The sequence below is a fragment of the Poeciliopsis prolifica genome, unplaced genomic scaffold (genome assembly GCF_027474105.1).
Source record: "Poeciliopsis prolifica strain line A6 unplaced genomic scaffold, Auburn_PproV2 SCAFFOLD007, whole genome shotgun sequence".
Taxonomy (NCBI): domain Eukaryota; kingdom Metazoa; phylum Chordata; class Actinopteri; order Cyprinodontiformes; family Poeciliidae; genus Poeciliopsis; species Poeciliopsis prolifica.
In genome coordinates this window covers 13,586,515-13,610,775 of record NW_026562382.1, presented here as the reverse complement: position 1 = coordinate 13,610,775, position 24,261 = coordinate 13,586,515, and the positions used below count along the sequence as shown (strand labels likewise).

At 36.7% G+C, this 24,261-nt stretch overlaps 1 protein-coding gene across 1 annotated transcript; it reads right to left on the bottom strand.

Moving 5' to 3' along the window:
• Window positions 1-282: 282 nt before the first annotated feature.
• ptprna (protein tyrosine phosphatase receptor type Na) lies at window positions 283-24,127 on the bottom strand. Its single transcript, XM_055031363.1, has 24 exons — window positions 23,779-24,127; window positions 18,517-18,567; window positions 13,433-13,543; window positions 13,122-13,239; window positions 12,883-13,030; window positions 12,537-12,732; window positions 10,692-10,838; window positions 10,451-10,576; window positions 10,278-10,312; window positions 9,908-10,158; window positions 9,698-9,784; window positions 9,524-9,603; window positions 9,321-9,385; window positions 6,645-6,854; window positions 5,546-5,812; window positions 5,316-5,463; window positions 4,790-4,863; window positions 4,447-4,524; window positions 3,921-4,040; window positions 3,586-3,752; window positions 1,891-1,944; window positions 1,699-1,763; window positions 1,449-1,522; window positions 283-1,320 (listed from the first exon to the last, which is right to left on the bottom strand). The coding sequence occupies exons 1-24, from the start codon at window positions 23,852-23,854 to the stop codon at window positions 1,249-1,251; spliced, it is 2,820 nt and encodes a 939-aa protein (XP_054887338.1). The 5' UTR covers window positions 23,855-24,127; the 3' UTR covers window positions 283-1,248.
• Window positions 24,128-24,261: the final 134 nt, after the last annotated feature.

Here is a 24,261-nt window from a genome sequence, read left to right as displayed (position 1 = left end):
TTTATGTATTTTATTAATGTCAATAAAACCTTGTTTAAAACCATCTGCTCTCACACACTGGATTGATGGTTAGAATTGTATTTGTTTTACATGTTTTTAGCTAGAAATTGTAATCAACTGAAGTTGCTATCAGAGGGTCAAAGCTTCACAGGAACTGTGAATCATTTGCAATGGTAATTGGCACATCTCTAATGGAAACTATTTAAGATAGAAATCAGTGAAAACAATTGAAACCTACTTTTTCTCTAGCCTCCATATCATTTAATAAACAAAGTACACTGTAAAGCAAAATGACTCCTTTTTTTTTCTGCTGCATCACATCACAAATTTATTTAGGTCAAGTCAAAAATACATTTTTATAGATATTTTCCATTTGTCTGCTACATGAAATGAACACAATCATCAGCATGAATTATTTACATTAATCACAAGGGCACACATTGACTAAGATGGTAAAATAATGCGAACGAAGCATCGCCGTGTGCAGAAATAGAAAGATTTGGTGATAGCAATGGACAGAATCCAATGCTTAAAGAAGCACAGCTGGAAGAGAACATTTACATCAGCAAGTCAAAGACAAAGCCTCGAAAGAAAAAGGAATGGAAAAAAAAATGTCCAGAAATTGACACCACTGACACTTTTTGTGACACAAAACACCACATCCAAAGAGTTAAACTCAACAGTAGGCTAACCTTGCTTTGCCTTCGTAAGATTGATGGAATAGATGTTTTAATTTTGGTGTACTTATCAATGCAGCAAAAAAGTCAGTTTGTCAGCGGCCACTGAGATCAATTTTATGACATCATAGTTATATGGAGGTACATTGCAACTGTTTGGCCACATATACTTTCTTCACTCATATGAGAAGTTGTGTGAAGCTTACATCTGTATTCAAACAGACACAATTGATTTAATTTTACACCAGATGGGTGCATTCCTTTGTAGTAAGGTGGACTTATCAGAGACCAATGATAGATTTTATATTTGTATTGTAATTGTGAATAAATATGGTCCGATCTGTGTCCTGCCAGAAACCAGTCACAGTAATTTTTTTATGTCAGTAAGCTCCAAAAAGCTTAAAAAACAACAAAGGAAACAGGGGAACAAGGCTGTAATGACAATATTTCAGCAAGACTGAGCAGACTCTTCTCAGCGTAATGAATCTAGATGAATGATGAATATCTCCTTTGGAGCATGGATTTTGGTGTGCCTGCATGTGTTGCGGTCACGTTCCTCAACTGCTGCATCTCACTGCGGCAGGGCTTTCAAAATGGCGTTCACCTCCTCAGCAACTGCTGTCAATGCAAACTCAAATTGGTCCTGATCAGGAGGCGCAAGAGAGAGGAATATGTGGGTTATGATGAACTTCATTCAAAAAGAAAAAAAAGATAAGTTAAGCTGAAATACTTAAACACAACCATTTAAAAGGATGTAAAAGGAGCTGGTACCTTGGTGCGAACCAGTCCAGGCCTCTGGTCTCTGATATGCTCCAGTGTGGCTGCGATGTCAATCTCTTTCACTCCTAATGAAGACAAATAGGAAAAAATATATTATGACGGTAATGAGACTATAACTCCCTCTAGTGTCAACTCATGTGAATTAAACTTTGACATGTGCTAACAGTGAGGCACATGTCAAAGACTGGATCTTTGAAAATGTTCATACAATTTTCCAAATTGTGTGTATTGAGTGACTCACCCTTCGCCATGCGATTCAGTACCATGTCGATGAGGATGTACGTGCCAGCCCTACTAGTCCCATCGCTGCAGAAAACCCCCAAAATATATATTTAATAAAGTTTACCTAAACTGTATTTATATATATACACGTATATATATAAATTTATATGTGTGCAGGTGTGTATGTAAACGTGTATATGTATTTTTTTACCTGCAGTGAACAATTATGGGGCAGGATCGACCTCGGTAGCATTTATTCACCTTTCTGAAAAGAACAACCAATGGACAGTGAAGAAAGAAAGAAAAAAGAACAAAAAATCTTGATTACAAATCACAAACTTCATAATGTGATTATTTTTAAAATTGAGAAATGCAAAAATATTGCACAATTTCCAATATCCTAGAAATATTAAAGGCATATAATGTGTACCTTGCAAAAGTATTCATGCCCTCATTTTGTCACATTTCAATCACAGACATCAGTTTTACTCGAACTTTTTGTCATACAACAACACAAAGTAGAAGATGATTGATGATAGTAATTGGATTTAAATTATTTTTTTAAAGCAAAACTGCAAAAATTGTGGCAGGCATAATTCCTTGTCAATATTTTACTGTAAAACCACAATTTACTGATGACAGCTGAATATTTTTTTTTTATATTTCTTTCACCATTGCAACTTTGGAGACTCAAGGTTCAGTCAGACTGGACAGAGAACATCTGTAAAGATTCAGTTTTAAATTCCTGGCACAGTTTATCAATTGGATTTACTTCAGAAGTTTTACTGCATCATACTAACAAATAAAAGTAGTTTGGCCTAAACCATTTCTGTATCTCTGGTTACATGTTTCAGAGTTTTGTCCTGTAGGAAAATGAACTTTCTCCCCAGTGTCAAATCTGTTGCAGTCAGAAACAGATTTTCTTCTGGCCCTGTTTATAACGCCACTAAGAATTCTGAAAATGATGCCTCCTTTTCTCATTTGATATGCTTACTTTATCCAACACATGGCTTGTTCCAAATGTTAAACTGTATGTCTAACGGTTGTTTGGACACTCTTCTATGAAAGCTAGCCATATGGAGTGCAAGACAAATAACTGTCGTGCCGACCAATGCTGCGGCTCTCAGCAGCTCCTCCACAGTAACATGATACATTTTGGCTATTCCCAGTTTTGGTGGACTCACACAAGATCAAAATTAAACACAGTGTGTGTTGTGGTTGAAATGTGTCACAATGCCAAAAAACTAATAGGTAGAACAACTTTTGCAAGGTTTTGTAAACATTTAGGCTTAAGCAATTACAGGCTTGTGTGGCTACTGCTAAAATGAATGACAATAAATGTTGTGGAAGTAGAAGAAATATGGAAATATTTGTTATAGGACCAGATTTGCGGTGAGAGACACACTGACAGGGCATTTAAAGGTTGCAAGTTTGACATGATGATGTGGGGACAGGACAGGAGGAGAAGGAGAAGCCTGCAGCAGCCAGTCACACCTGCCAATGCTCATTTTTGTGACTATGCAACTGGAGCCAGAGTACTAGCTGCAAACCACAAAAATGACACTGGGAGATGTTAAAATACAAACCTATCAACCTGCACACTGGGAAAGAAGGACACGGAGCCGGGTTGATTGATGGATGTATGAATAGATGTATGAATAGATGGATGGGTGAATGGATGGATATAGTATGAAATAAAAAGCAAGAATGCCTTATTATATTACAGCGGTCAATGGTTGGAAAGGTACAAGAAAAAAGAAAAACAGGGACTCAGTGAAAGTATTTAAAAGTAGTTAAACATGTCATTCAAGAAACTGCATCTTTTTTAACTTATAGAAAAGACTGAATTATGTGTAATGTTCATATAACATACTAGCTGTTCTTGAGGACTGTGCAGTTTCTGTACCTGCGAAAGTCGAGCAGCGGTCTTGTAGAGGTGGGAATGCCGTCACTCGGCCAGCTCAGCAAGTGAAACTGCGTCAATGTCCTTGTCTCCTGCGTCTGAACATTCTTCAAGTAGAAGCTGCGCACCAGGAAGTCTTTACACCAGATATGCTCTGAAACCAGATTCACCTGGGAGAGAAAAAGACAAAAGCAGAATTAAAATGTCTTGCTTACAAAAACTTGCAATTTTCCAAAAACCACCCTAGATATTCATAATAGAAAAATAGGGTAATACTTTTTGTTACATTTGTTTGTGAATCCCCATCAAGTACTTAAAGGTTACAGCTGAAAACAAACCTCATAGATGTGGTAGAGAGAAGAGCCTTCATCAGGCCAATATCGTTCGCACTGCTTCTCTCCATCTTCCACCAGAGCAGCCATCATCACAATCACTGTGCAGCCGTTCTCCCAAACCATCTGCATTTCAAAGAGACCACTTTAATTATCACAGAGAAGTGATAAAAGAAATAAGAAATGTCCTGCTTTCTGTTGAACTACATATTTATAATGTTAAATATCTTGAGATCTATTTTTCTAGTCAGATTTGTCCAGTTAATGATAAATAACGATGCACTCTGGCACCTGAGCCATTTGTCTCTAAATTTCTCTAGAGTTACCATGAAACCTGATTGTTTCTCTCATTAATGTTCTTCTTCAATAACTATAAATACTTTTGAAGTGTACCAAAGTTTTATTACATTTTCTAGTATAGCATTCTGTCTTATGTAACTTGTCCCATAAACTGTTCCACAGTTTCTTTGAAGAACAAATGTATTGAAATGCAAGGACGGGAGCACGAATACCAATAAAAAGCCTAACTGACCTGCCAGAAATCAGCAACAGTGTGGGGCAAAGGTCCCTGTGTGGCAATATAGGCTGGTTGGCGAGGATCATGATCAAACTGAAAGTCACAAAGAGAAACAAGAGTCATGCAGATCTTCTGTTGGCAGGAAAGAAAATTAGGTGAGGAAGTGAAAACTATAAAACACAAACAGGTATCACATTTCAATTTGTATATGATAAGTGTTTGTCTTTTCTTTATTATTTATTTTCCTAATTTAGAAAATGTATCTTATAAAATCTTCACATTTTATAAGTGGAAGATAAAATTAGACTTTTGGTGAAATCATGTAGGCATATTGGTCATTGTATCAGTGATTTCTTACAATAAAACTGGCGTTGATATAATCCTGTTTGTTGGTGTTAACTTCTTGCTTCAACTTCACACGAGAGTGATCATCTGAAAAAGAAACATTGCTTGTAAAGAGTCTCCAACCAACCAGTGTTGGTTGGAGACCTGCTTTCTGTTGAACTACATATTTATAATGTTAAATATCTTGAGATCATGCAGATCTTACTCAGCAGAAAAGTTCTTCTGTCAGTATCAGTCATGCTGTGATTTCACTAACAAACACTTCATGTGAATGGGATCAGCTTAAAATATTACGTTAGGATTAAAAACTGTAGGTGCTCGCAGTATTAGCCATGTTTGTCAAATCCAGGGGTCTAAACTCTCGCTTCACCTGTTATGCACCTCCTCCACAGCTTCCCCGGCATATTTGTAGAAAAAAGAAAAGAAGCAGTCCTATATTTATTCTTGGTGCTTCTTTTCACTTTTTACATCAGCACTCGCTCCACAGACCAAACACAGTGACAGAAATGATCAGAAAGAAGGATTGATTGGTGACTAACAGGGGAGGGCTTCGGCATGACGATTTCGGTCCATGTTGGAAGTCTCCTGGGCCACAGACACAGAGCAGGGCTCAGCCTGATAGGAGCACAGAGCCTCCCACTCCTTCTGCAGCCTGTCCTTGTTACGCAGGTGATCCTCCATGTATGCCTGGCCGACACAAGAGAAATCAATATTCACACCGCATGCACCTGGACGTATTTTTCCATTACACGTTCTGTTGTCCCCTAACCAGTATCATGTGACCCGTGGAGATGTCCATATTAGACTGAGCTGGCTCTTCGCTCCAGGATGGGGTAGAGCTGTGAGTGGAGGACGGGCTGTGTTGCGGTCCATCACTGAACTGGGACGACACGCTGCTGACACGAGACGTGTCTGTGCCCCTCCGTCCCCCGGCTCCGGGTCCTGTTGCAGGCCCCACCATGCCACTGCTCCCCCCTCCAACACAATCTTGACGGCAGAGGGAAGATTTGGAGGCCATGTGCTGTCGACAGAGCTCCTGAAGATAGAGATAAAATGCATGTGTTTAACGCATTGAGCCAATGAAACTGCGCAAGCTTTACACAATAAAACGCATGTTAGAATTATGCGTCAAACTCTAGCGTTATCCTGAATTTCTTAATTTTGCTCCCGAAGGCAAGAGGAGGGAGGAGACTTTCTTTCCATTTTTAAAACGTCCTCATCAGTTTTTCTGAAGGTTTCATGGTAATTTTGACTCCTTCTGAGACTGGTGAATTTGATAGTATGCTTGATAGTGTGCTTCAGGAAACATAGCATGAAACAAAAGGAAAGGTGTTAGTCCTCAAAATTGTCTACACCAGAGGCATATTCTAAAAGTCAAGTCTTAAGCAATCTAAAATAAAATTCAGAAAAAAATCTGACACAGTTAAAGAAAATAAAAGCAAAATTTATTATGTTCTATTTTCTATCCATCCATCCATTTTCTGTCCCTAGTGGGATCGGGAGGGGTGCTTATCTCCAGCAAACGTTTTGAGCGAGAGGTGGGGTCCCTCTGGATAGGTCACGAGTCTGTCGCAGGACAACACAGAAACAGACAGGACAAACAACCATAGACACACACACTCATACTGAGGGACAATTTAGAAAACAATTAACCTGACAGTCATGTTTTTGGACTGTGGGAGGAAGCCGGAGTATCCAGAGAGAACCCGCGCATGCACAGGAAGAACACACAAACTCCATGCAGAAAGACCCCGGGTCTTGAATCGAACCCAGGATCTTCTTGCTGCAAGGCAACAGTGCTACCAACATGTTCCATTTTAAATTTGTAAAATACCCCTGCTAGGTTTACACTTTCTATACAGTCTCACCTGGTAGTCAAAGTGTGTTTCTGCTCCTCCTTCTGGCCCCAAGCCAAGTTTACCATTGGCTACTTGATGGCTATAGTGCCTGAAACAAGCTATGCCCATTGCCAGCACGAGCACACCTCCGACTACTGCCATGGAAACGAGGGTGATGACTGCACCACTGGATCCTGGAGGGACCCTAATTACCTGAGGGAGACCTCGTGCATTTGTTCTCTGGGGAAAAAAAGAAGTAGCAAACATTGCAGTGTACAACTTTAAAGAAAACTTAGTATTATCAAATAAGTATCATAGCATTGCTTGACTTAAACTTCAGTTGTAAAGCTGCTTCAGAATGTGTGCTATGTGGTGACTCTGACTTAAAGGTCGCCTAATGTTATTTTCACAATTGATTTGATTCTCTGTAACAGCACAAGACAGCTGTGTGTGCTCACCGAGCAACGAGGCTGAGTTTCACAGACAGATGTCTGAAAGGTCAGCGTGCTCTGCTCTATAAATCTAGTAAAAAGACAGCTGAGGTCTCCATAAAGACCAACCAACCATCCCATGGGTCGCTCAGCACATCAATGCTATCCAAGTAATGCCATTCCACCTGTTTGTAAAACAGTTTGTAATATGGAACCCACTTAGACAGAAGGAACGGTTACAGTTTTAAGATCTTATGTTTTTACATTTATGTACAAATTATTAATCTCAATAAATAACCCTATAATTTTCCAAAGTATTGTAAAAGGCTTAAAATTAATTTAATGTGCAATCTACATTAAAAAAAAGCTTAATTTTGATAGATTAGTTGCATATAAAACATGAATAAAAACTCCTTTCTTAAGTATATTATCGGTGCTTTTCTTATTTATAACTTTACTTTTCACAAAATTTGACATGCAGTGCTGATTGCTATGATCACATAATACAAAAATTGGCTTTTTAAACAGCTACAATATTGCATTCATCCTTAAATATATTACCTAAAGTGAGATTAAAATAAACCACTAATTTTAAAGCAAATCTTTATAAATTATTTTTTTAAAATCGCTAAATATGTCAAATGAGCAACTTAAGAATAACTGTGAAGCATGTGCAATGAATAACACTATAAATTATGGAATGATTTAAACGATAAAATACATAATATTGCAGAAAAAGTAGCTTATCTTTTTTTTTTTGCAAATCATTTTTGCTTAATTTGTCGTTAATCTTTTTTGCGCCAAGTAGGAGATGTGGGGGATGCTCATTGTGTGAATGGCAGATACTGAGGTCACCGATGCTTGTATGACAGTTGCCATAGCACCTGGGATCTGGGAGAAGGGGTGGGAGGTGGAGGAGTTTAAATGCCATGGCAACAAGTGAAGTACCGGGTTTCTGAAAGTGTCGCTTGACTTCCTAGCTCTGGCTAGAGATTTATGCACACACACACACACACAGGAGGAAAAAAATGACTCATAGTATTACAGCTTTAAAAGTAGTGGGGGATGGAAAACAGTCCCTGAAGGTAAGGTACATGCATTGCTGGTGTTTGTTGTGTTTAGCCAGGTTTAACAGTTGAGAACTAAATAATACAGCTGTAAGGACTCAACATTGATACTGGATTCCTGTATCTAAAATATATTTTATTATAATCATAGTGATAAGATTCAACTGTCATTAAAGACACACAACAAAAAATGTTGAAATAGAAGGTCGAACCTCATGCAAGGCAGACTGTCTCACTTTCAAACTAAGAGTAGCGTATGGATTAGACATATTTTTGTTTAGATGTGCTGCAAACATTTGTTTCATGCTTTCTTTTCTCTCCTCGTTGTGGTTAACTATTACTTGATACTTATCACATTTTATTATTGATTAGATTGGTTATCTTATCCCTAATTCTTTACATTTGCAACCTGTGTCAAATTTTGTGTTGATTTTTAATACATTTTGAATACAGGGAATAAATAATCTTGAACTTTTTTATTTCAATATGGAAAGCTTTCCAGAAAGGAAGATAAAACCATGCTTTCAGATGGGTGTAATTCAATTTTTGAAATTGAATGTTGTATATATCTTAATATAACCTAATGTATATTAAGGTATATGATGCACATGAAATACTTTTCAAGGTAGGACCTAATGCTTTCCAAAATCAATCCCGACAGTCAAAGTTATTTTTGTTAATAACAGGGAGTTGTTGCTTTCGCCTTTCACAGACTTTTACTTCTGACAAACAACTGCAGTGTATGAGTCATTGTGGCACGGTCGTTATGGCTATTCATTTCTAAGGTTGAAGTCACTTCCTCGGCAGCAACGATACTGAAAAGTTCTTAACCTGCCCATTAAAATAAACACTATTTTTACTTCTGTCAATTGCAACCATGATGCAGTCCTACAATTGTGTACAATAGGGAAATTAGGTAGACAATTGGTTTAAATTGTATTATATTTCTCCTTCCGCTCTAATGAAACTTTGGTCTCCACTTACAAAAACGAGTTATAAGATGCAGCTTGTGTACAAAGTCTAAGTACACAAGCTGCATCTTATAACTCACCAGGGGGTAGCCAGACCTTACTTTTTATTTTGCATTAATAGCTAGAAGTAATTCAAGTGATTACAAAAACGAATGAAAAGATAAATCAAAAATAACAAACAACAGTCAAAAGTAGTTTGACTTTCTGTCAGTCTGTTTAACCATCTGTTTGAATTACCTCTCCTACACCAGTCTGGACTATTTTCAGGCCAGTCTCAGACTCCAGAAAGTTCTTCTCAGATTCTGTTGAGGTGGAAAAAGCATCTCAAAAACAACACTGGAGAAAAGCACAAAACTGTAAGTGTGACTGAATAAAGTGCCCACGCACAATGCCCATGAGTATGTGTTGTTATGCATCTTAAGTGTTAGAGAGAATCTCACCGGCTTTGGCAGCCACCTCTGCAGCCGTCATGTTGTGTTCATTCTGGCGGATGCGGAAAGTCAATGCCTGACCCACCACACTGGTGACCCACAACACAAACAGCATGCATGTTGAAGTCTCGTGAAAAAGTAAAATAGTTGCCCTCTAGCATGGTGATACTGTTTCACCCTTACCTAATGTTGATGAAGCTGCTAGTTGTCAGGTGTATTTTTTCAGCCAGAAGTTGCAAAAGCTTCACTCCATCATACAGATTCAGGGGACTGCAGAAAAAAAGAGTTCCCAGTAATAGTTAAAGTAATCTTGTTTAATGCATTAATCCATTTTTTTTTTCTACAAATGATCATAAATAATAACTGTACATGGATTTCAGCACAAATGCTGACCTTTGGTTGGTGACGATGTACCCATACTCCTCTTTTCCTTCCACACCCTCTGCTAAAAGCTCTTTAAAGCTTTTCTCAACTTCAGCAGGAGCAGCCTGTGGAGGCTTGGAGGTAGATGTAGGGATGCTGGCACTCTTAGGTAGAGCTTTATCAGTGACTGTAGCAGAGGAAGCAGCAGGAGCATCAAGTGGACCAGGAACAGAAGGAGCCTTATCTGGTTTGGACATACTTTCTTTTTGTAACAACTGCATCTAAAAAGGCAATAGACCAATTTATCAGTCTAGATAGTCTATCTAGCTGAACAGTGTAAAAGGTTTATGATTACATGATTCGATTACTGCTAAATGGCTAAATATGAGGGCTGACATACCTCTTTAAGCGCGATGAGATCTTTCTCATTTGGGTCTATTTTCAGAGAGACAAAGTTCAGTTTCAGACTTACTCATTAAAACATGACATAGCTTGCATCCTAAAAACAAATCTTTTATTTTGTTTTCTTTTAAAGTAGCAGAACTTGAGAGAAGTAAATATTTCATGATGTACCTGTCTTGTCCTGCCCTTGCAGCAGCTGCAGTATGAGAGCCAGTTTGTAGAGTTGCTCCTGACTGAGTTCCCTGGGATCAATGTTGTACTTCTGCAAGACTCCTGACATCCTCTGGAGCAAGCCATCTAACATGGAAGAGCAGTGTATTATTTACACAGCTAGCAAGCAGGCTGTGCTGGATTTTACTTAGAGGTCTTACACTACTAAAGAAAAACTGTAATCTTAAGCCCTTTTGTTCACCATTATTTGCAATCAGGGGAGCCGACTCCTGTGGAGCTTTCTTATTCTGAATGTTTGGTTGTCTTCTTGCAGTACCAAGCCTCTCCTCTAGAGTGTAGTCTTCCACATAATCCACTGGTATCTCTAAATCTTCATAGTAAGGCAAACCTGCACATAAAAACAGGAAGTTATCGTGAATGAATTGTGTGTGTTTGTAATTTACCTGATAATACTGACACCAACAACAGTATTATCTACTGTAATGATCTGTTAAATTTTCAATGCTTATTAAAATCTTTAAGACTCTGGCTTTTCCCTCATTACAGATCAGTTTTTTTTACCTTTAATACAAACATATTTCTGCTGTTCCATCTAGAAAGCAAATAAATGTTATTCTTTAAATATAACTAAAATAATGCATCATAAAAATCCCATTCAAACATTTTAGTTTGACACTGTCATTTGCAGTGTACTACCACTAACCAAATTCTTCTATGTTTTTTGTATTCACAGAAATGCCAATCAAAACACAGTTTGACTGACATTAAATTGCATATTTGGTCTTACAAATACTGGAAGAGGGCTATCAATCAGGAAATTGTCGCACAAAAGAAAAAAGTCTCACATCTAATTATACAGCTGAGTGAGAGTATTTTCTAAAAGTCAAATATCTAATAAACAGGAAAAAATGAGAATTGCAAAAGATTTCCATACACTAAATTAATTTAATCAGTCTATAGTAATGTAAATTATTGGTGTTAATTTTCTCCTCTCTTGTCTGACTTTAAAATTGTCTGGATTCAACATAAGAAAAGAGAAAGTGTTGTTTCTGATTGGCTATTGTAAACAGAAAAACAGAATCTAAAACTTATCTTGTTTTTCCAGTGTTTTTTTATCTTGTGTCTTCACAGCAAATTCATCATTTGAGTTAAAAGGTCCCGTTAGGTCTAAATAATTCATGCCAGATGAAAGGGGCCTAAGCAGTAATAAGAAAACAACAGTACTGGGCTCCTAAAATGTTGCAAGGGATCCATTAACAGTAGTACATTTCAGTAAACAAATAGCTCTTATTGAATATTAAAAGATCACAAAATAAATCTTGAAGTAAAATGTAGGCCTACTGCAATTTTCAATAAATTAGTGAGATTACACATTCTAATGATGCTCCTTGCTTTTTAAAATTAACAATGTGCAAACATATTTTTCATTATACCTACATTTCTTAATCAAAAAGATTTTCTTCATATTGTTCTAATGTCATATTCCAATTTAATATGTCATATTTCAATTTAATATGTCATATTTCCATTAACCGTAAGCATAAAAATATCATAATTACTAGAATTAAAGACTATAGTGATGTGTTTCACTTTTTAAATTGAGTTACTAAAATAAATTAACTAATATACAAAAAATATCAATATTTTTGATGTTGACTGTTTCCTCATAATAGATTCAATTTTAGTGGATATTAAGCGTTTGCACAGTTACTAAGCCTGTACTAAGTTATTTTTCTCCCACACACACGTGACACACCTGCTCGGTTCGAAATGACTCACCTATAGACGACACTTACAAGTTCCCAAAAACTTATAACACAAATACAAAGTGCCTTCTCAAATAAAACAAATCTTAAAGATAGTATTAACAACAATCTCATGGATATAATATGAATATTTTGATATTTTTAATTTGTAAAAATATCTAACAAGTCTAGAACTATGTGAATATGTTTTTTGTTGTTGTTGCTGAAATCAATAATTTATAATACAATTAACATAATCTCCAAGTCAAGAATGCAAGAGGTCTCGGAGTTAGCCAAGAGATGGTAATGTAAAACAATAAATAAGACAAATATGGATTTACCTGCATGAGCTATGGGAGCAGACCCTCTATGCCGATAAGATGGCTGTGCAGACGCCAGGTATAGAGACAGAACTTCCTGCAGTAGTTGCCGGTCCCTCTCTTGTTCCCTCTGGTTGCTCTGAGACCTTGAAGAGGGACGAGCATATCCGCCTCCTGCATTCAGAAGAGATCTCTCCACTTCGTCTTGGTATCTGTGCTGTGATTGATCAAGATTAAAAACTGTTACTTATAATTAGAATCATCTACTTTGAGGATGATCTTGGCTTGAGTTTAGATTTAAACGTTTGACTGCTGTGAAACTATGACTTTCAATAAAACCAGTCAACTTCGGCAGGTTTGTATTTACCTGGTGATACGCATATGGGTCCAAGGGTGCTGTTTGCATACGCAGTGGGGACTGAGGAGGCTCAACATACATGTAGTCCACAAATTTACCACCAGAAGATGCGGACCCTGATTTAGAGTTGGGGTGGTGGGAGATATGCTGTTTTGAGCTGTTAAACAGTCCAGAAACACAGGCAAGAGTTACATGGGTATTGCTCTGAATGATTGTAGGTTGTTCATCAAGCATCTACAAGAGCTCACTGAGATGAATGAGAAGAGGGTGAAGAGGAGATTGGCTTTGAGAGAGCAGTGGTATGGGGAACTCTCTTCAGTTCTTTTGATAAAATGTACTGGGTGATGTCATCTTGCCATGACAGACCTGCACACAAAACACACCAAAATTAAGCAAGACCATAAAAGATCAGCTTTAAGAGGGCATGTAAAAAATGGAACCATGAAAGGTTTTATATCAAACATCATTCAAAAAGATTGGGGAATGACTTTATGAAGCACTACTCTCCTACTTTTCTAAATATTCCCCAAGTATTGATGCTTTTTATGATCTGCCTTACCTTGTAGCATGAGCTGTTTGAGGACTTCCTGCATCCTCTTCAGAACAGGAACTGTCACCTGGTACTGGATCTGATCCTGCTTGGAGCTCCGACACTGACCAAACAACCCATCTGGAATACACACACATGTTATGCATTCAAAAAAAGCCACAGTTGCCTTGCTCTCCTTGTGCTCTCTCAGGGTACTTCAGCTTCTTCCCATAGTCCAAAAACACTTCTTTTTTTATTCAAATACTTTATTTTTCTCTTAGTGCATGGTTGTGCGTCTCTATGTTATCCTCCCTCTTGCCCAATGCCTACTGGAGATAGGCACCAACTCCACACCCTTTGACCTTGCAAGGATACACATTCAGAATAATGGATGGATGGACATCTATTTCTCATGTCAGTTATTGTTTGAACAGTTTGAAATCTACATTGATTCTCATTGTCGGTTTCTTTTCTGCCACTGTCTGTTTTTAAACCCAGTTCAGTGAACAAGGACACTCTTGTATGAGTTTTTTTTAACTCTTTTTTTCTCAAAACTTAGTTTTCTCAGATTTTGCTGTGAGAAAAGATCGCTATATAGATCATGCGTGTAGTGAGAAGAAAGATAATGCAGGGAGAAGATTTTTTTTTCATTTGGTGCACTGATGAGTCACTGCAGACACCACACCGGTTAAACTGCACACAACCAAATCTGCTACAGAAAGATAAAGGGGGATGGAAGTGGGGGGGGAGGGATTTTATACTGAGCTGATAAGACAGTTTTATAACCGGAAACAGAATGGAAAAATGTCAGGAGCTGCACATGGGGGAAGTCATGTTAGGTCAGAGTGATTTCCAAGTAAAACAAAATCCTGAATGTGAATTTAAGCGTAAGGATCGATACACACGCACATGGTTAAGCTTTTGTTTGTACTTTTGTAAGAGACTTCATCTATTTAAATAATCATGATGAAAATGACAAAATATGGAGTAGGGAGTTAATGATGATGGAAGCAACGGTGAAAGTTGAATGAAAACATGACAGAACATAACAATAATTACACATTAGCCAATCTATAAATATGATTGTACATGTCAGTATGCTACTATGACGGAAAGCCTAAAAATCTAACTGTTGTCTTTCAGTAAAAATATGCCAATACAACAAATTAGGTAGAGATACACTTTATATTTTAGCACTGAAAATTGGTTTGACCTTCACAATTATGAGCTTACTTTTGTTTGTGGTAAATGACAGTGTTTATGACATTTATATACAACCATCAGTTGTATATTGCATTATATTTCTCAGGTCTAAATGGTTTATATCAGTTGGTACTGAATAAGTAGCGCAGTTGAAATTAATTTCAAGATATAAATATGGGCAGAAATTATAACAAGAGGCATAATAATAATTTGAATGATGGTTAAAATTAAATTTTGATAAAAGAGGCAGAGAACAAATACATGCCACACTTTTCAGATTTATTTGTCAAAGACGTCATGACCAAGTGTGCTTTTCCTTCAATTTCAAAATCAGAGACTACTACATGTTTATGTATCATAAGGGTGGCCTGATTTAATGTATTATTAATCAAATTACCAACTTTGTATGTGCTAACACCCAATAGACTCATTTTTACAACAGAACAAAGAGCTTCATGTATAGAGTAGGTTATTAATGCACTTTCCTTAATGTACACTTTAAACGAACATTAAAATGTTCAAGGTAAGTAGCTTACACATAACAATAGTTACAAATGCTTTATCTTTCCAGTAGCAGAAATGAAACAAGGAATAGTAGTATAATGTATTTTATTCTTTTTAGGACATAAAGGTAAACAAACAACCTCTGCTTGATTCTACAAGCAGAGGTTGCTGTTTTAAGAAGATTATCTTTTACTTTGTTGAGATTTACTGCCAGTACAGGGAGAGCTGTGTTTCAGCAAATGCTTTTAAACATTATATAGCAATTATGACTGAAAGGCTACTTTTTGATGAACCACAGAAAAGAAAAAGCCTAAGAGAACTCTACTTAGGAGACTCTAATAGCTCCTGTCAGTGCCAGCATGAAAAGGAAATCATTGTTGTGGAAGTTCAAATTGCTTTGTTCAGTTTAGTTTAAAGGGTTTGTTTTTAATGTTTGGTGTTTAAATGATGAGCTACAGTAAAGTAAAGTCTCTTCTCTCCCTTTTTGTGTTATAGAGATCCCAAACAACAAGTGGACTGAGCTTCTATAACCAGTTATTTCGGCATGTACCAAGTGACTTTTTTTGAATCACAGGAGTACACCCCAGAATGCAGTTCAGTAGGCAGCTTGAGGTTAAGTATCTACATGTGGCAGGGTAGAATGCTGGAATTGGAGTCTAAACGTGCCAGCTAGATAATGACTACTTTTAGAGCCACAGCTGCCTCTCCCTTTTTGGTTCCACATTGTTAGTAGATTGTTGTGTTTATATATTGTGATTGTCTTTCTGTCATTTGTGTTTCATGTTCTTTTTTAATTTGTCTTTCTTGCTGCAATGGTTGAAGTCTTTTTTGTTGCATTCTTTTCAAAATGCACATAATGTTAATTTGTCTCTCATGGTTGTGAGTATGCTTACAAATGGCTTTTTTTTGTGAATGTCTCCGTGGCAGATTGGTGACCTATCCATGATAGAATGTTATTTTGCTTATTGTCCTTTATAGATAGGCACCAGTTCTTATGTGATCTTGCTAGCATTATACCAAGATAGGAGTGGGAGGGTGAACAATTTGTTGTAATCCAACAATTGTTTTAGTGATTTAGATGATAGATAATTTTTTTCTGCTCTGTTCTTGGTAACTTTCACCCACCTTTTTTTTGCATAGACATTAGTAAGTTTGGCCCATTTCTTTGATGGAATAGCTAATCCTGTTAACAGATTAACCCCATAACCAGGGTTGCCAACCCTACACTAAATTGCAATATTGTTCTGTTTGTGAGACTTAAAATAACCTAACTCAATCAGGTTGTGTATTTTTTATTATGGAATCACTGCAAACCTATTTATAAATGAAGATAATACATTAAATGTGTAGATCAAAGCTCTCTCCTCAACCCAAAGAGGAAATTAATCGATTATTGGTCAGTGTTGGGTCACAGAATTATATCTCTCAGCATTGGGAGGATATGGCTCATAACTTCAGTAGGTTTTGCTAAAACGACAAGCATGGTACTGTAGAATTTCACCACACAGGTAAAATTCATACTGTCTGCAGTGGGAGGAATGTATAGAAGGCACATAGCAGGGAATTTTTATTCATTTAGTGACGTCAAATAAAATGCAGAAAAAAGGGGAAAAAAAGCCTCACAAAAGCAAGAAGCAGAGAAGGCAGAGAGAAGAATAGAAGCTTATTGTCTGCTTTAAATCTGATACATGACTAATCAACATTGAATAAATTAAAACAATTGAACCTATTTGGACAATTGGAGCGTCATTTATTTTAATCTGTGTTTTCATTTAAAACAATTTGAAACAATATATTGAGAACATAACACAATCAGGTAATAGAATGCAAACCAAACACATCTTGTCTCTTATTAAACTATAACAATGCATTTGAGTTACTATGTCTATAACTCTTGTAGTCATCACAGGACAATGTGTATCATGTGTTTTCTAAATGCCTATTGCTATATTTAAACTTACCAAACATCAAAGTAAAACAGCTGAATAAGTCATTGATAAAAACCTCATTTAAGGGAGCACCAAAAACAGTGAGTTTTGAAAAATCAAAATATTTTTGTGAACATGTCTTTATCCTTTAAGACATGTTCACAAAACATGCATCTTTAAGATCCAAACTTAAAAGGTCCAAATAAAAAAACTAGATGGACTCTATGCTTTTTATGAGCAGAAATGAAATAAGATAAAAAAAAAGGAAACATCAGTATTACAAGCACCCGAAAGTCACAACTTGTAATCATAGTTTGACACCAATTTTTTCCAGAAAACTAATCTGTCTAAAATAATTTCTGCAAGACAGGGCTTTACTCCTAAAATAAATATCAGTGTTTGTCAACATAATCTAATTCAGTCGAATTGTGGTAAATGTGACAAATGGTCTTGGTGGGTCTTTTGCTGGTCTTGCTTCATTAGACCAGCAACAGAATAAAAATTGGTCGTATTTTACCAAGCAGGTTCTAAAGTATCAGATCAAGCTGATGTCGCTACTTATCTTAAGTATTTAGTGAAGGTTCAGTAAGTACATGTTAGTTCAGAATTCCTAATCATTATCAGGTGAAATTATGGGCATCAGTGGTAAAAAGTGGTCACAAAGCAGCAATATTTTATAAATCACAAAGTATGATTTTTGTCGATTAACTAAATTCTGCTGCTGTTTCTATACTCTCAAACATTTTTTCATAATATTGTAAGTGTCAGTCATTGCAGGATTTTATTTATAGAATGTGATGGCTGCCATTTTATTTTCTTCCTGGTGTTGAGGGTCTCTCGCCCTGTTTAAAAATACGTAATCAGGCTTCATTGGGGCCAAATAAGGTTGCTTATGGCTAATTTTGCGTACCAGGCTGTTGAAAGTAGCAAAGTAGTTTAAAAATAACAACGTGTTTGGGTGGATCTCTGAATGTTTTTTCTCCTATTCTTCCTTTCTTTGGAGTGTAAGTAAGCTCATTTCTCCATTTGGTATTCTGCTCAACCATCAAGTGTGTGCGTAAGTGCCGTTTCCACAGAGAGGGACGTAAGTGCGTGTTAGTGACTCATCGCTGTATCAACACAACAACTGTGGGGGAGTTGGCCTCACTGTGATGTCAGTGTTGCTATGGAAACTGGGGGTCAGAGGGGAGGGGTTTAGATGGAGATGACGAAAAATAGAGGGACAGGTGACGGAGAGATGAAGACGAATGAAGTAAAAGGGGAGGAATCCTGGATTTTTTTTGTCTATTTTTGTACACAAACATTTAACCCTGTGCTTATTTTGACACATATCACATGTTTTAATAGCTATCTGTGTTTGTATGTGCACTTAAAGATCCTACAGGCGTATTCTCATTTTTGGGTCCAAAAATAAAACATGAAGTATTAACAAAAAAGAACATTGTCGATTTTTTCTGCATGACTGCAGGTTGTACTCACCATCAGAGCAGAATTGATCCCTTGTGCACAGTTTTCTCTCAAACAGGCAACCTGCGACAGAACGACACAGAGAAAGCTGACAGATTACCATCTATTGCAGATATTTCCATGCCAACAGTTGATTTAAAGCACTCTTAGAGGGCGAACAGCGACCAGTCCAGATTCACTTACTAAAATTGGTCTTGCATACAATGAAGGTCTCTTTGAAACAAGGAGGAGAAATAGTTTTGCAAAAACTGTAATTCTTATTTCAGAATAATTCAAATCAGAATTTTAGCTTGAGCATAACTAATAAAATCAGCTGTAGGAGTAGTTCTTTTTTTTAAACTGGTTCAAAGAAACACTTTTTCATTATATGCTGCAATGTACAAATCACAATTTTTATCTATCAAACTACTTTTTTTCTGTCATTCCTTTAGTGATGTAACAACCTAAAGACATCTGCATACTTGCATAGTTTGCAGATGTCTTTAGGCTTTGGATCTGAAAATAACATTGGTACAAAAATGTCCTTTTCTAAACATGCTTCTAAACAGCTTATGGTGATACTTCTGTCTTTATTTTTTAACAGTTAAAATTTTCAGTTTTAGCTTGGTGAGTAAGACCTTGATGTATTAGTAGTGTGGGAAGGAACAGGTGGTCAGAGAAAGATATGGATGAATGGATAAGACCGTCTGGCTTTCTCTCTTTTCTCTGTCTCACAGCACACCTGGGTCTCTTAAAAGATGGAAATCCATGCTTGAAGGGACCAGTTTAACTAAATTAAACATAATCAGTAATCTGAACTGCCAAACAAAATTAAATATAGCACATGAACTTTAGTGTTGAGAATGATTTTATCTGATTAAATAAAATAAAAAGTGCAATAGTTACGCATATTGTATTAATTGAACAAAACACACATAAAATGTTTTGCAGTTTCATAATTTCTCCTGAAATTTGACTAAAAAACATTTGTTTTTGTTTCAGAAAAGAAACAATTCCTGAGTGTCAATCTTGCATGCAAAGGTGCTTTCCTTTACAAATAACAGAGTCTTATGGACTATCCTGTCAGCAATGATTAACCTTTATTACAGTGGTTGGAAAAAAGAAGAAAGAGTCTAATGTTGCTATTTTCATTGATCAATTGGGTTCAATTTCTGTGCCAGTCATCAAACTCTGACTTATGTGAGGGAAAGAGCATCTGTCAAAAAAAGAGAAAGAATCAAATTTTAAGTAAAAATAAATTCCCAGTATAAAACATTTTCATAAGCAAAAGATCAGCCCATATGGCAACCTGTTTGAGTAAATATTCAATATTCTTGATGTAAGCCATCACTTTCCTGCTCTTTTCTGGTTTCGCCAATTTAGACATTTCCTCATGATTATTTCATATTTCGCTGTACTTCAAAATAACACTCCTCTTGCTTCATTAGACCCGAAAGAGCAACAGTCCTACCAGTTTGCCATCGTGCCACAATAGTCACCCAACAGTGTATAGTCCACTGCTGGTGACTGTCATATTAGTAGCTGCAATTAAAAACCCTAAAAATGCCAGTCAGTGAAATTAAAAGCCTAGTAAGGCAACAAAATGTCAACTAGTAAATTAATATGTATTGTATGTTCTACCAATGACGATTTTTGACATGATTACAACAACTTTCCAACAAGGGCTTGCTACAAGAAAAAAAAAAGCTATGTCAGTTGTACACTGAACAGCTTTGTATGTCTTTAGAGTTTCTCTTCAGTGAACCTTGTGGTGTGCACCATGTCATCTTTGTCTGCCTGCCTGTCTGTCTGTCCATTAATACAAGAAACACCACATGGCTGTACTAGATAACCAGTTGAATAGAATGCAGACTGCAACAATAATAATAGTTCAGTAAGACTCTGTTAAAGAAAACACCAGAAAGGCAATATGGACAAAATCACCTGGATTCCATGCTTTTCACCTCATGTACGAGCTCAAATGGGCAACGCTATGATTATTGTATGTGATGGAAATCTGTCTTTCTAAATAAAAGAAAAAAAATATATATAAAAAAATATTTCAGTATGGGGTTCAATGTCAAATAGTTTTCTTGCATACTACAATTTCAGACATAAATGGAGTCTTATTATTAGATAGTGAATCTAAGGTTCACGGATCAAGACTTTTGCACTACTGTAGTGGCATGTTGGCTCAGTAGTAGAACTTTTGTACCTGTTGGTCTGAGTATGTTTTACTGGAGAAGGAGAATATTGAACTAGACCAAAAAACATCAAACTGGATTTGTATTGTTTCAAATTAGTAACTGAAATTGCAATCGAAAAACCATTAAGAACAATGAAAATCTATGTAATGATCACCTTAGATACCAAAAGGTAACATAGTTTTTTTTTTGTCATTGTGCATTTCTGTATAGTGTGTACAAGCACATTGACATTGGGGAACATTTTTTCCTCAGTACAGTTATATCAAAGAATCAATCACCAAATCAAATCAGTTATAAATACATTTGGCTATTCAAAGCCAGGGTTTTTATTGCAGAATTTTGGAGCAGTAAAATATGATTGTCAAAAACAGTCACATTAGTTTAATATGACGATCATTGACTAACACAGAAAAATCTTACTAGTTAAGACTTACGTGTCATTATTGTCACAGTTTTGGTTTAATAGCAGGACATTTGATCCTTCTTGATAGACAGTGTCATTAATTAACCAATTGTTTTACATAAACTGTTTAGGATAACAACAAATAATCAATCATTCAATCAATCAAGTTTATTTGCAAAGTGCATTTCAGCAGCAAGGAAGTTCAAAGTGATTTACATCATAAAATTACAAATATAAAGTCAAAGAAACACTGCACAGTCATCAATTGAGAAACCACATTTTGTAAATTGCCATAATCAAAATTATTAATAAACAATAAAATATATTGGTCAATTTTCCAATTAGGTTCAAAAGCAACTCCAAACAGGTGGGTTTTAAATCTAACTTAAATAACAACTTATGAAATTCACATAGCTTAACACAACCATACAGCTGGCAAAAATCCCATCTTCTCACCATAATATCTACCAATTAATATCCATCCATCCATCCATCCATCCATCCATCCATCCATCCATCCATCCATCCATTCATCCATCCATCCATCCATCCATCCATCCATCCATCCATCCATCCATCCATCCATCCATCCATCCATCCATACATACATACATACATACATCCATCCATCCATCCATCCATCCATACATACATACATACATCCATCCATACATACATAGATAGATAGATACATTACATGCATGCATACATCCATCCATCCATCCATTCATCCATCCATTCATCCATCCATCCATCCATCCATCCATCCATCCATCCATCCATCCATCCATCCATCCATCCATCCATCCATCCATCCATCCATCCATCCATCCATCCATCCATCCATCCATCCACAGGCATTAAGCAGTCATTGTGAAAACCCTGACAGGTCGCCAGTCCATTGCAGGAAAACACAGAGACACACAGAACAAACAACCATGCACCATTACACTTCACGGCAATTTGAGAGACCACTTAATTTAACAGTCCTGGTTTTGGAAAGACTCTGGAGTACCCAGAGAGAAACCACACATGCGCAAGGAGAAAAAGCAAACTCCATGCAGAAAGACCCAGGCATTAAACCCAGGACATAGCAAATGTGTCACTGTGCATCTCCAATTATTATTCTTTCTCACAAAACAGATATTGTGTACCAAATCCTTACAAAATAGACCAAACATTGCAATCATCCAAAAGCAATGTTTCTCATAGCAACAGGACATCTGACTGCTAAGATGTAAACGGAAACATGGGCATCATACCATCGCACATATGGATAGATGGCTTTTCAGACAAACAGTTGGATAAATCTGAAGTGTGAAAAAAACAACAGTGGAGGCAAAGAGATGTCAATGATTGAAAGAGCCAGTACTGATTTTCCTCCATGGTACTGACATGACCTCCTTGTTGATCACAGCTGCTTATCAGGTTGCCTCTTATTTTTATGCATTATTCTATGTAAATACAAGTAGATTTATTTGTGTTCTCTAAAATTGCTCTAATCAATTTCTGATAACGGTGTCATTTCTATATTAATACATTTTGACAATAAAAACATTCAAACGAACTCATAAAGCAGGTCAAATAAACATGAATCAATCTGATTCTAATCAACACAAATTTTGTGTTTAATTTGTATTGTCTCATGAATACAAATTATACACAGAAAAGGGGAGGGTAAATCAATGGTGATGCTCTTATTTTCAGGGGCTGAGGATACGAGCAAAAGGAAAATACTTTAATTGAAGTCAACAGTGGCTAAATTTTCTCAGTGGAAGGCTAAATTTAAATCTTGTAAAGAATAACTAGATTTGTTTCTGTACCAGTACGGAAACTAGAAAAAAATAAATAAATAAAAATTAAAAAGACTAAAGGGTATGAAACTCACTTGTTGCACAATTGTCTTATTAAAGAGGTCAAATCAATGTAGCTGCAACTAAAAACAATGAATAATCTATACAAGTCAAAATCAGTTCTAAATGATCACAGGAAGACTGTCACTGTAAATGATATTAAACTGCCAGAAAACACTGCAGCTGTCACTGTATTTCCATGGACATGAATAGAACACAGCAAAGAACACAGCAAACGTATTAGAAATTATAATTGTACTTCTACTCCTCTAAATGCCCTTTACTGAGTAAAGAGCATGTTTAATGTAATTTCCATTTTATTTCCTGAACACAGAAGACATAGATGAAGTTTTGGATTTGAAACACAACAAATAAGTGCTTTTGTAATTGTATGCATTTTTTTTGTGTTTTCATTCTAATGTTCCATTTAGAGCATGTGGCTCTGTGTTACTCTGTGTTTAAGGCAAAAAAAACATAGCTGTAAGCACAATAAAAAGCAGAGTGAAAGTGGTGAGATGTCATGAGTGATATGATCTAATCTGTTCTTTTATGATGCTAGAAGATAAGACAGCCTATGAGACAGTCTAAGTGTTTCTCTTCCCCCTTATCTTCCATCTCTTCTCCTCCCCTGTTTAATATAATTACAGCCCCCTGTGTTTACCCACAGATGCAATCACTGAGTTAATTTGGTAAAGACATGCACAGTTACCTCTTGAAATGCACAAACGCACTTGATGCACCATGCAAAGTAAGGATGTTTTACAGTAGAATATATAGCTGTTCACTGTTCACTCTCTTAACTAAATTGCAATATGCAGCATCATCGTCTTACCGTATTTCTCAGAGACAGCTGGTTGGTAGAGTACCGCCAGAAGGAGCAGAGCTCGCCATGGTTTCAGATGTTGCATGATCCCCTGAAGCTTTAGTTTCCCACCTGTTTTAAATCCCCATTATGTTTAACTGAGCCGCCAAGATCGTGTACAGGGAGGAACAAGGGGGGAAAGAAATTGAGAAGGGAATAAAAATGATGGATGGATAGGGAAGAAGAAACCCTCCCGATGAAAAGGCGGGGCGAGGGGGCAGAGGAGGAGGGCACAGACCGCGGACACGCAGCGTAATACCGACTCACGACAGCACCGCTGCGGAAACAGCGAGCAGCCTGTGGAAACCGAGAGCTCTCAGCAACAGAAGAAAAGCAAACCTGCAGCTGCGTCATCAAGGTGGAAAAAAACAACAGAGAGAATGGGGGGAGTCAAACAAACCGTTCACTTATACATTCCATATTCCTCCCATTCAGAAATGACATAAGTGCAGC

What these genes read in the sequence shown, in the direction of transcription:
- ptprna (XM_055031363.1), bottom strand. Translation starts at nt 23,854, where the DNA reads ATGCAACATCTGAAACCATGGCGAGCTCTGCTCCTTCTGGCGGTACTC. An exon ending in CCCTCTTCTCATTCATCTCA is followed by an intron (nt 13,031 to 13,121) that starts GTGAGCTCTTGT and finishes ACTGTTTAACAG; the next exon opens with CTCAAAACAGCATATCTCCC. An exon ending in CCGCTGCTCGACTTTCGCAG is followed by an intron (nt 1,945 to 3,585) that starts GTACAGAAACTG and finishes TGTTCTTTTCAG; the next exon opens with AAAGGTGAATAAATGCTACC.